The 12,192-nt window shown below is 42.8% G+C and overlaps 1 protein-coding gene across 1 annotated transcript in view; it reads left to right on the top strand.

Annotated features, from left to right (window-relative positions):
• TMEM131L (transmembrane 131 like) overlaps positions 1-12,192 on the top strand; it is a 147,362-nt gene that overhangs the window by 73,940 nt on the left and 61,230 nt on the right. The window contains exons 6-7 of the mRNA XM_015600682.2: positions 125-241; positions 1,073-1,183. Of these exons, the coding sequence (XP_015456168.1) occupies positions 125-241; positions 1,073-1,183 (228 nt within the window). The remainder of the gene's footprint in view (positions 1-124; positions 242-1,072; positions 1,184-12,192) is intronic.

Here is a 12,192-nt window from a genome sequence, read left to right as displayed (position 1 = left end):
GGGGGAGTGGGGGGCACAGAATATGCAAACATCTGCTTACAGAAATTGTCAAAAAGAAAGTCTGAGGAAAAGATATTCTCAGAGGCAGCCATTCCAAATGGCTAATTAGGTGCCTTTCTTTCAGGTAATCCCAGCGATGGGGAAAACTTCCTTCAGAATTATTTTCTTACCTACTGAAGAAGGGAGCGTGGAAAGTTCCTTATTTATTAATACCTCCTCATATGGAGTCTTTTCCTATCATGTAAGTAACTTTTTTTTCCTCGTCGCATAGTTTGGGCGTTGACTTAGCAGAGGGGTTTGGATAGTTTGGATAGTTGGAAGTGTTGCCACCTGGTTTATGCCAGTAATATTATATGATATTAGTGATGCTAAACTCACCAGCCTTCCCCCTCCCCTACCCCACATGGCTCACCCAGTGAGCTGTAACTCTCACCCTGGATCTTTGGAGCGCATCGGAACAAAACAAAGGAATCTACCACACAGTTTTCTAGTAGAAAATATAGCAGGCTTTCAAAACTCACAGACTTCACCCCAAAAATGGTCTAGAGGGAGGGAACTGTAGGGGGAATTTGCAGTGACATGGGCTCAGGATCGTTTCTCATCAGGGGACATGGCTTTCGTGCTTGAGGACCAGACCTCAAGGCGCTCACTCTTCATATCAAGGCACTAGAAGGGGAGGGCGGGGTATCTTTTTGTTGTTCACAAACATAGTTGGGAATCTTCATCTCAAGTTGTACCCGTGACATCTTTAAGAGGACATGGCGTGAAGTAATTTAAGTGCCAAAATCTATCTGGCCATTTTTGTGGTTAATTCTTACTGGATTCCACTAAACACATGGTCCCATATCAGAAAAGTTGACTATTTGTGAAAAGATTTGCTGCAGTGAGGACCATTCAGCTTAAATACAGCAATTTTCATTACTTTTTTTTTGTAGACAAAGATAAATATAATAATTGGATAGAGTCTTGAATGCAGAGGTGATGAGTCCAGATTTCCTTTGGAAAGGTATTTTAGCGTTTTGGCAAATGTGTTTCAGAATTAACAGAGGAGCGATTCTCTGTTTTCCTGCAGGTATCTGGAATTGGTACTCGCAGAATCTCTACAGAAGGGTCTGCAAAGCAGCTCCCAAATGCTTATTTTCTGCTTCCGCAGGTCCAGAGCATTCAGCTCTCACAAACACAGGTAATTTTAATAATAGACTTATTTTGAATGCTAGTCAACACTGAACTTGGTTGCCCTCTAAATTTATGTGTCATCTGCATATAGCTCCTTTGCATAGTTGGGATTTTAGTTTTTTCTGCTTTTTGAAAAAATCTTGATATATAGAAATGGAAACATGTGTGTAAAGTGTCAGTGGAATCCATATATTTCTTGTTAATGGCTGTACTGTCTGTCTGTCCATGGCGTTGACATTTCTCAGTTTTCCTATACTGTCGGTGCTTTGAAATGTTTCCAGTTTTTCATTATTATAACCATTAGTCCCTGTACATATTTTATAAGTTTATTTCCTTTTAGGTTACCTGTTCCTTTGGGCTATATTTCATTGAGAGATTCTGTAGTTAGAGACTAGGAAGCGTTTTATAGAGCTTGTTAAATCTCGCCAGGCTGCTTTTTAGGGAGACAGAAGAACCTCCATGGTCAACAGTAACGATATTCCTGCAGGAAGGTCTCACTGTCTTCCCCCTTCCCCGCTTCCATTCCTGCCCGTGTGCGGCTTAGTGGAAATAAATGTTTTTGATATTTTAGAAGATAGAGAATGAGACCTTCTCATCTTTTATTCTGCACAGATACATTTTATTAGTAGCGTGTAGGTTTGGTCATTTTTTTCTTTGATTATGCATATTTCCTGGTAACTATGGATAACTTTTGAAAATGAAAAAAAGAAAAACAAAACTCTCGAACCAAGATGTTATGAACCTTACCATCTTGCCTGCCATTTCTCTCTGAGTAGTGAATAAAGAACATTGCTTAGAATTTTTCATCAGTCACAGCTGTACCTGGAGCTCTTTTTCATTTAGCGACCTCATTGAGCCTCTGCTGTGGGCCTGGCCTTGATCTAGCCTTTCTCTTCATGGAGCTTGCATTCCAGTGGATGAGACAAACAAAACGAATTTACCTGTAATGTAATGTCTGGAAGCTTTGTCACCACATAAATCATTCTTAAGAGTTTTTTACCATTACTTTCATTTTTACCAAATTGAATAGCCCCTCCCCCCAGGATTGTAAGGAAGATTTCTTTTAATTTGCACATTTGGATTGGGTTTAAATCCTATAACAAGTTGGGGATATATTGAAAGGTTTTAAGCAGGAGACTGATGTGAACTGACTTGCGTTTTTGAAAGGGCGGGAAGGGTCCAGAGGAGGTTTAACTTGCATGTGCCGACAGCGTGGGTTTTCCCATATGAACATTTTTAGCTTTATCTCAGGGCTGTCCTGCAGCAAAGAGGGGCCACTGAGAATGGCCAGGTTTCTCTGGTGTTTGAGACTGGGTGCTTTGAGTTCCAGATGCCACATTAGTGGTGATATAAGTATTGAAACAGACGTGGGCGTTCAGATTACTGTAGTTAATGGGGTTAATGTAAGGATACATGGAATTAAGGGTCTCACAGGGAGGCCTGCATGAGACCTTGATAGGACGAGAGCGTGTTCCTGTCTACTGACCACGATGCCCACTGCCCTTTTCCGCGTCCAGGTCATCATCACCTCTCTCCGGGACAGTATACCGCAGTAGCCCCCTAACTGGTCTGCCACCGTATACTTTGGCCCTTTCTAGTCCTTTTCCCAAAAACGCAAGTCGGACCGCATTAGCCACCTGCTTACCACCTCTCGGTGCATTGCTGTAGGTCCTGGGGTTTACGCCCAGCCTTCGGGGGGGGCTGTAGTGAGGCCTCACACAGTGCGGCTGCCGGGTCCCTTCAGTCTGGTGGCACACCATTCTCACAGTCACACCGGCCTTCCTCTGCCTGCTCGCACGTGCCGTTTCACTCCTGCCATGGGTCCATGGTGTCTGCAGTTTCCTCAGACTCCCTCCCCCACATTAACCCTTATCGCATTCCTCCTCCATCAGCTCCAGTTCTTCAGGGAACCTGGCCCTCTTTCCCCATTCTAGTTCAGGACCCGTGTCAGACTGTAGTAGAACTGTGTTCCTTCCCCCTCAGAACCCCATTCAATAGTCACACGCCCCACAATGCGGTTACTTAGTCGCTCTTTCCTTCACTCCGTGGAATTTGAGCCGCGTGAAAGCAGGGACTGTCCGATTCGGCCCTCCACTGTCCTCCCTGAGCCTAGCCCAGGACCTGCAGTCGGAGGTGCCCAGTAAACGGTGGCCGAGGGATGCTGCGGCCTCCGGGCCGGTCTGTCGCTCTCCCCTCAGGAGCAGTTTTTGTTGCTTCCTGCCCTGCAGCCCAGCATGGTGGTGGCTTGGCTTCATTTGGTCTTTGTTTCTGCGTTAGCTGATACCAAACTCTCTCAGTTTGGTTTCTTTTCTTTTTTTGCATTTTAATTTATTTTTTCAAACAGCTTTATTGAGATATAATTCACATACCACAAAATTCACCCATTTAAAGTGTACAGTTCATTGGTTTTTAGTATATCATAAAGTTGTGTAACCATCACCACCGACCGTCTAATTTTAGAACATTTTCATCACCCCAGGCTCTGGCAACCACTACTCTATTTTTAGTCCTTATAAATTTGGCTATTCTGGACATTTCATGTAAACGAAATGTGTGGTCTTTTGTGATTGGCTTCTTTCAGGTAGCATAATCTTTTCAAGTTTCATCCATATCATAGCCTATATCAGTCTTTCATTCCCTTTTTTATTGCCAGATAATATACCATTATATGGACATACCACATTCATTTAACTGTTTTATCACTTGGTGGACAGTTAAGTCATTTCCATATTTTGCACTCAAAGCTTATACCCAGGGGTCTAAAGAGAATTGGATTTTATCTGGCACTCCTCCATGCTGATCAGAGAAAGAAAGTAGCAGGAAGATTTCGTAAAACTACGAACATGGATCAGAACAGACAATGGCAGATGCGCTTCATGTGCTGCATTAAGGACACAGTTCAGATGGCATTTTTAAGATGGCCTAAGCTATCTGTCAAAACTTGAAAGAAATTTGAGTTGTCAGAATGGTCACAGAAGACATCAGATATTTTCCTGCTGCAGACTGAACAAAATTCCATCATGAGAAATTAAATCAGAAAACAATCAGAAAACAGATGCATACCTCTGTATGGCATCCTGCTGTATGCGACTCGACACTCTTGATGCGTTTTCCTCCGCTATAGCTCAGATGTTAAGAAGCCAAACTAGGTTCTGGCGATGTACCAGGATGTTTAGAGGCTGGAGCTCCAGCACAGTGCCCAGAAGCTCTGTCTGTGTTCAGAGTGAAAGCCGTCGAGGCCTATCCCTCACTGGAACGCCAGCTCAGCTCAGCAGCCTTTGTTTTTCACTGACTAGCACTTTGTAGGTGTTCAGTTAATGTGTGTTGGCACAAATGAGCGCAAGTTCTTATTTTTATACATCCAGGGATAAACAGGGCAGTTCTTATCAAATAAGCTTATTAAGCACAAAAATACACATAGTTTCAAGGAGGCTTTAGAGAGATCGCTAGAAAAGGTATGTAAATAGGTCAGGAACGGGGAGCTACAGCTGCACAGGGGACATTCTCAAACCTTTAAGTTCAGTCGCATGAGTATGAAGTTTCCCCTCCCCTCTGTGCTATAGTTACAACCCTGGGACTTACTCAGTTTATAACTGGAAGTTTGTACCTTTTGACCCCCTTCCTTCATTTCAACCCCCGCCCTCCCCGCCACCTCTGGAACCACCAGTCCTAATCTGTTCTATGAGTTCTTTTTTTCCGTTAATCGAGATTGCACATATAAGCGAGAGCGTATCGGTATTTGTTTTCTCTGTCTGACTTATTTCACTTAGCATAATGCCCTCAAGGTCTGTCCATGTTGTTGCACATGGCAGGATTTCCTTTTGTTTTTAATAGCTGAATAATATTCCATATATAGTTTTTTATATACCACATTTTCTTTATCCATCAATGGACACATAAGGTTGTTTCCGTTTCTTGGCTATTATAAATAATGCTGCCATGAACGCGGGGGTGAAGAAATCTTTTTGAGTTAGTGTTTTCGTTTTCTTTGGATCAATACCCAGACGTGGAATTGCTGGATCATATAGTAGTTCTATTTTTAAGTTTTTGAGGAACCGCCATAGTTTTCCATAGTGGCTGCACCAGTTTACGATCCCACCAACGGTGCACAAGGGTTCCTTTTCTCCACGTCCTTACAAACGTTTTATATCCATATGAAGTAAATGCTGATGGAGGACAGAGGAGCTCTTTTCACTGGAGGGTTAGCCAGCCATATGGAGCTTTTCAGATGTAGGGGATTGTCACTGGCCTTTCCCCACGCTTCTTTAAAGTTGCTTCCTGAGATTGCAACTAGAAATTTTATGCCATCGGAACACCTTGGCTCACTTCTCCTTGCCACTTGTCACAGATTACCTCAAACAGATAACACTGTGGCAGCGGTTGGTCTCATTGTTTGCTAAGCTGTTAAAAGATTTATTTGGCTATAACACAAATCAAGTTTAAATAATGCTAAAAAAAAAAAATGATGGATTTATGTTAGGGATACAAGCTGGAAGAAAACATACTTACCTGTATGAGATAAAGAAGCCGGTTTCATACCTCGGTCTGTTTCTAAGCTTCTGGTCTTTCCACCAAGCAACACTGCCTCTTGGGAAGCATTACATGAGTACCTGTAAAACAACACAGAGCCTAACCCAGAGCCACAGAGTTTTACTTTATTAAAGCACTCTGAAAAGGACATTGTTTAATATTTGATCTTTTATAAAAGAATATTAAATAGGAGAAATGGTCAAACAATACACTCATTTTATTTGATCTTATTTCTATATTAGGGTGAAAGAGTATTAATATCTATAAAGTCATATGCATTGTGGTTGGTTCTGCTCTCTTAAATGAATCCTAAGGTTAGGATCCCAGTTTGTTTTTCAGAATAACAAAAAAATTTATCCATCTGATGAAATAAACTAGAACGCCAGCAAATAATTCTCATTTTTTTATACTAAGGGCTCACTTTGGTCCTTTTTGTTCATGTGCGTTGCCCATTGGTATCTGACTGTTGCATTTTTCCTGCTCCACTGAATTGGATTAAATGGCTTACTCTCTTCTGCTGAAAACAAGAGTGTTTGTGTGGTTCATCTTCTGTCTGAATTCTTGCTGGCCCAGGGTTTCCTAGCAATCACTGGGGTCAGTGGAGCGGCTGTCCCTCTGCTGCCCATAGGGATCTGCTCTCAGGAAGAACGTAGGAAAACACAAGAAATTCAGGTCGTATTTTTCTTTTTAAACCTCTTCATTTGGTCCTTTCTTTTTTCGTTCGTCTTGACCTTTATGAAGTGAGAATTCCTAGCAGATGAGAAACCACAGCGGGTCTGATTGAGACTCTGCGGTTCCTCTGCTTTTGTCGCAGTTCTGTGATCGTCCGGCACCTGGATTATCCTCCCAGTCAGTCTTTCTCTGCTCTAGGCCTCCTGTCACACTGCTGCCGACAATGTCATCTTACACAGAACTATCCATTATTTCCCTGGTCACTGTGCTCGCTGGGTTCCCTGTTGTTTACAGGATCAAGTACAAGTGCCTACGCTTGGCGCACAAGTTCCTTCGTCACCTGGCTGCAGCTTCTCCAGCCCCAGAGGTCCCACCCCTCTCTCCTCTCCTCTGGCCTCATAAACGTCTCATCATTGCCTGGAACGTGGCCTCCCTTTTATTTTACAACCCATCTCACCTCCATGAGCTTTTACTCCCTTCGAACTCTAATTATCCTTCTCGTTCCATCCTTTGAGACCCAGTTCAGATGCCACCGCCTCTGGTGCCTCTCTGGGTTCCCGGACGAGTCTGTGCTCTAGTCCCCATGGCACTTGGTTCAAACCCCTGCTTTAACATTTAGTGTTTCATGTTGTCCCCTCCCCTGCTCTTCCATGAGCCTCTGTAGGGCAGGGCCTGTTTCTTTTTCATTTTTATAATGTCACCATCAACTTAGCGTTTAGTACTTTCAGGGCCCCCAGAGTTTTTAATAGATAGATGAGTCAGTGGGCATCTAAGTTGAGATCCCCAAATAGCACATCTGCCCCTTGTAACATCTAAGATTTGCATAACTTCACCTTTTCATCACACCAACCAGTTTGACCTTCAGTAGATTTACTACCAGGGCAGGTGGTATTATTCTTATTTTAGAAATTATAGAATGGGCTTAGAGTTTAAGTTACTCGGTGGAGGTTGAGAGTAGAGCCAGAATTGGCAGCCCCACCTTAGTATGCTTTAAACGTTTCCCCATATACAGTAAGTGTTGTAATGATTTTCACATCTGTTGACTTAGTAATTCATGTTGCAGGAAAGATAAATGCAAATAAAATGCATTTTTTATAATGGCAGAAAGGCTCAAAAGTGGGAAAAGGATTTGATAAATTTGAGTATATCAACATAGCAGAATATTAAGTAGTTCTTCCAAGATATAATTTTGATATTTATGTAGAGATGTCTGACAAGTGAATAGTAGAGTACAAGCTAGACTATATACTCTGTTCATAACCCTAAAATATATAGTAGGATATGTTATGTAAGTACAGTTGTGTTTAGGCTCATGAAAAAGCAAGAAATTTTATTTTTATCGTTTTCTTATGTGCTGTTTTAGATCCAAGCCATTGAGATTTGGGGAGTGTTTCAGTGCTTTATTTGGGCAAAACAGAATCTTTGAAATTGTCTCAGAATCTGGCATATAGAGTCACTATAGCAATAAGCTTATCTCAGAGAGTTAAAAGGACTTAAATTATTGTTTTGGGGATCATTGTAAAATAATGTTTAAAATGAAATTATAAGGCAGTATAGGAAACCTCGTAAAGATGGTTGTGTGTGTATGTGTCGCAACATAGTATCATATTGAATCGTATAAAAGAGAGTCTGATTACAAGAAATTATGCTGTAATTTTAAAAACACAGGGGACATCAGAGAAATGAAAAATTAGCCCCAAGATCACAGTCACACTCAGCAAAGGTAACCAGAGTGAATATTTTGTCACGTCCTTTAGTATTTTTTTCTGAGTGTGTGTGATGAACGGGGTCCTCACCCCACCAGTGTCACGTTACCGGATTGTGTAAAGGAGAGATTATTTCTGGGTGTTCGGTGTGATATCTGATACATATCAGACCAGGAGTTCCTAACCTTTTAATATTGGCATAGCCTTCGCTTTGGGAGTGGTGATGTCAGGCCCTTGTGCCTGCCTGCCCGGGACAGGTGTTGGGCAAGGACTGCAGTCCGGGGCCTGCACGGAGCCCGGCGCCTGCCTGGTTGGGTAGAGGGCACCCCAAGTTGCTTTCCTGCTCCTTGTCTCCGGAGGTGCTGATTCTGTCAATTAACTGTGGCAGTCTAGAAGGGAAGCTGTCAAATCAGTACAGGGAGAGGAACAAGGCAAGTTTTTTTCCATCGCAGAGGAGAAATGGAAAGAGTCGGATTCGTCATGAACCAATAAGTTGCAAAAGTCTGATCTAGGATTCAGAGGTGGAAGATAGAGAACAGGGAAAGGTCAAAGACCTCTGTCGCTGTTCTGTTTTCCTGATGATCTTACATAATTAGTTAAGTGAAAGAAAACAATTTCTGGGTGTAATAGCTGAGAATTGCTTCGAATCTGTGTGTAATCATAATGTATTTAATAACATTTCTTTGTATGATAAAAGTTCTTTGATCTTATATAAAAATGATAAGCTGTCGGACTCTGGAAAGTTATTACTGTATGTTAGATAAATACATGCCATTACCTAATTTCCTCCTACTGTTTACCTCTGAATATCATTTCTAAAAGCAAGAAAATGGCCTAAATTTTTAAAAATGTTTTCTGTTCATCGGAGACACGAATGAGAATGATTCAGTGGAATGGGAACTTGGCGAGAGGAGAGAGAGGGTTGGTGAGTGGAAAAAAGGAAGAGAGCATGGTAAAGCTTAGCAATAATGCCAGGAGGTGTGGGGTGGGCGTTTTTCTTCCCTCTTCTGTATTTTACAGGCAGTAGAATCTTCCCCCACCATCTTTCCCTGTTTGCCTTTCTACAGTCTCTGCTTTCTTGGCTACTAGGAGAATACAGTTTCCTGGTCCTTCTTTAAACTCAGTGTTTGCCTCTCTCGCCTCCCAGGAGAATTGACTCACTCATTTGATAATAGAATAAATGATGTTTAAAAGGAAGAAATGATAATCTCAGCTATTTACGAAGTTACAAGACACGAATCTTTGTGACATCTTTCAAACCTTCATTATGTGAGACTATTCTAGAAATTTTAGTTAGAACACTTAAAGATGCCCTATAAATAGCACCTCTTTTCCCGGCCATGTTCTGAGCTAGTAGATCTATAAGAATCAGCAGTCAGAGAACTGAAATGCCACTTTATATTACCGACAAGCCACCTTCTTCTGTATCAGCCGAGGGAAGAGAGGCAGGGTCGCTAACTCCGTAACTCCTGGGGTTTAGCATGGGGTGGTCTCCCGGAAGGAAGTTTGAACCGAGGACAGACATCCTTACCCACGGTATCAAGTAAAAGAAACCAGCTCTTCTGAAAGTCCCCACCCCTGCCACCCCCGCCTTAAGCGCAAGATTGTTGTATGTTGCCCCCTAGTAGACAGATCCCTCTGCCTTAAGGGGAGAGGAAGGCTTGGGGCAAGAGGACAGAAGTTTTTTTTGAAAGAGAATCCTTTCCCTATAACATTCTCGGTTTTGTACTCCAGACCCATTGGGCTCACCTGTTTTTAAGTCTCTTGCTCTCCCTTCTCTGACACGGAGAACCTCAGACTTCCAGCAGCTGTGCTCCCATCTTCCTGAGCCTCTTCCTCCTGTCAGGAGGACCAAACCCCCTGTTTCTTTGTTGGTCCCCCTTAGATGGCTGGGGCACACTGATGAGCTTGCCCCTAGAAAGCTCTGAGATGGATTATAATAGAAAGCTCTGAGATGGATTATAATAGAAAGCTCTGAGATGGATTATAATAATTCGTTAATAATCTTCTCCAAAGCCACACTCTACCTAAGGTTGAAAGTTCACGTTCTCGTCTGGTTCCCATTCCAGATTCTTTTCAAGTATGATATACAGTACAGCTTATCAGAGCTTTTGCAGTGGGATCAAATCACAGAGTCAAGATACTCCAAGAAAAAATGCCACCTGTGTGAGGATGCCCCATCTTAGACATGCACAGTGTAGCAAATAAGAAGGAGAATTCTAAAACCAGACCACCTGGGTAAAAATCGATTCTGAATGACCTTGGCCAAATTACCTAACTTCCTCGTTTCTTCGTTTATCTGTAAAATAGGTGATAAAGCACTACCTCATAGGATTGCTGTAACTATTGAATAAATTAATAGATGTAAAGTGTTTTGAACTATTACCTGGCACATAAGTAAAATATATTCCTCACTTTAAAAAAGTTTTCAATGTAAACCTTTTCCTATTACAAAGCTCTTAGAGAATTTTAAAATTCAGTCCTTCGGCAAGACATGAAAGTTCCACGTGATAGTCCCATGTCAAATTATTTTGTCCTGTGAGTTAACATTCAAAGAATTTGAAGTCCTCCACAACTCCTTATGTATGTATGTATGTATGTATGTATGTCTGTCTGTCTGTCTGTCTGTCTGTCTGTCTATCTTTGCCAGAGAGGTTCTCCATGCTTGTGTGCAGCTGTGGAAACTTCAGCAGCTGTAGCCTGGGCTCGCTCTCACTAGAATGTGCATTGACTTCCCCAGGGTTTCAGAAGTTATCGTAGTTTAATACCAAGTCTCTCTTGAGCCTCACTTGGGTCTAGAATCTTAATAAGACACACAAAAAGATCAAATCATCAACCTTGCATCCACTGAATTTGGAAAACATGCCCCCATGCCAGCCCTCAAGGCACTATTTCTAAGCAAAATTGTTCCCAGCATTTCCTATAGGGTGGAGGACAGAGAGAGAGCATCACCTTCGTCTCAGCTTCAGTTCATGCCATTCGGTCTAAGATCTTGGTTTGAACTCGCGCTGGGGAGAGACTGCCTGTTAGGACGCTAATTTGGGATGTTTGCAGTTGGGGAGGAGCCACCTGTCCATGGCACCTCCTCTCTCAGGAAGGAGCACTTGAGAAGCTGTGGTCTTCCTCGAGTTAGAACTTTGTGGTGGCAGCAGCCCAGTCTCTGGGTGTGCCTTTCTTTGCCTTTTGGTTGGACCCCTTGTCTCTGGCACCCCATGCTGAGTGGTGTCGACCTCTGTTCAGGGATGGAGCGTCTGCCGCGGCTGTGAGCAGAGACATGGAGATCTGTGCACACTGTTTTCCATCGCCTCTTACCGTGGACTTACTGAGGCTTCTGGAACTTACTACTTAGGGAAGGCTTTTCCGTTTTTGCCCCACTTATTTCAAGTGGAACATTGTTCTCAGCAGATTCCTGAAGGGGAGCTGCTGTTGACACTCTGGAAGCTTAGGGCCTAGTGGGGATAGAGCTTGGCTGTGAGCGGCTCCCGGTCTCCTCCAGGTCGTGAGTGTGCCCCTTCCTCTCTGCAGTCTCGGGTTATGCCTCCAGGATGTGCTTGTCATCCCCTGTCCCCCTCTTCCTTTCAGGGAGGCTCAGTTGAGTTTCTTTCTGTTGAATCAGCTCCTTTTGTTGGTCTCTTTGTTTCTCTGACACTTGTAAGCTGCTACTGATTGCTGGAATTGGTACATTCTTTTTCTTTTTTCTTTACTTTGTGGCCAAGACATGCCCTGATCTCCCTGGCCCTCCCCTCACAGCCTGCCCAGATCCGATCTAACCCTTGGTCCAGCTGTCTCAGCATTTGAAGATGCAGGGCAGGTCCTCAATTGCTTTTACTATGGGTTCTGTACATAGCTTTAGAAGTGTATTTCTCCATAGTTGCTAGAACTGAATCCTGGTTTTTCTTGGGGGAGCAATTACAGTCTGCTGAGACCTTCCCTGTCTTCTTATTAGGTTTTTTTTTTTTTAAGCTCCCAAAAGCACAAAGATTTATCTTCCTCATTTTAGTTCAATCCCAGGCTGTCTCTGTCTCTTTTTATGTCTGTTGCACGGGGCCTTCCAGGTCACCTGTCCTATTCATCGCTGTCTAGTTGTTTCGTAAGGTGTCAACTTCCT

This window comes from Pteropus alecto, unplaced genomic scaffold (genome assembly GCF_000325575.1).
Source record: "Pteropus alecto unplaced genomic scaffold, ASM32557v1 scaffold50, whole genome shotgun sequence".
In the NCBI taxonomy this organism is placed as follows: Eukaryota; Metazoa; Chordata; class Mammalia; order Chiroptera; family Pteropodidae; genus Pteropus; species Pteropus alecto.
Note: the sequence above shows the minus strand (reverse complement) of the source record. Positions and strands in the feature narration are given on the sequence as shown.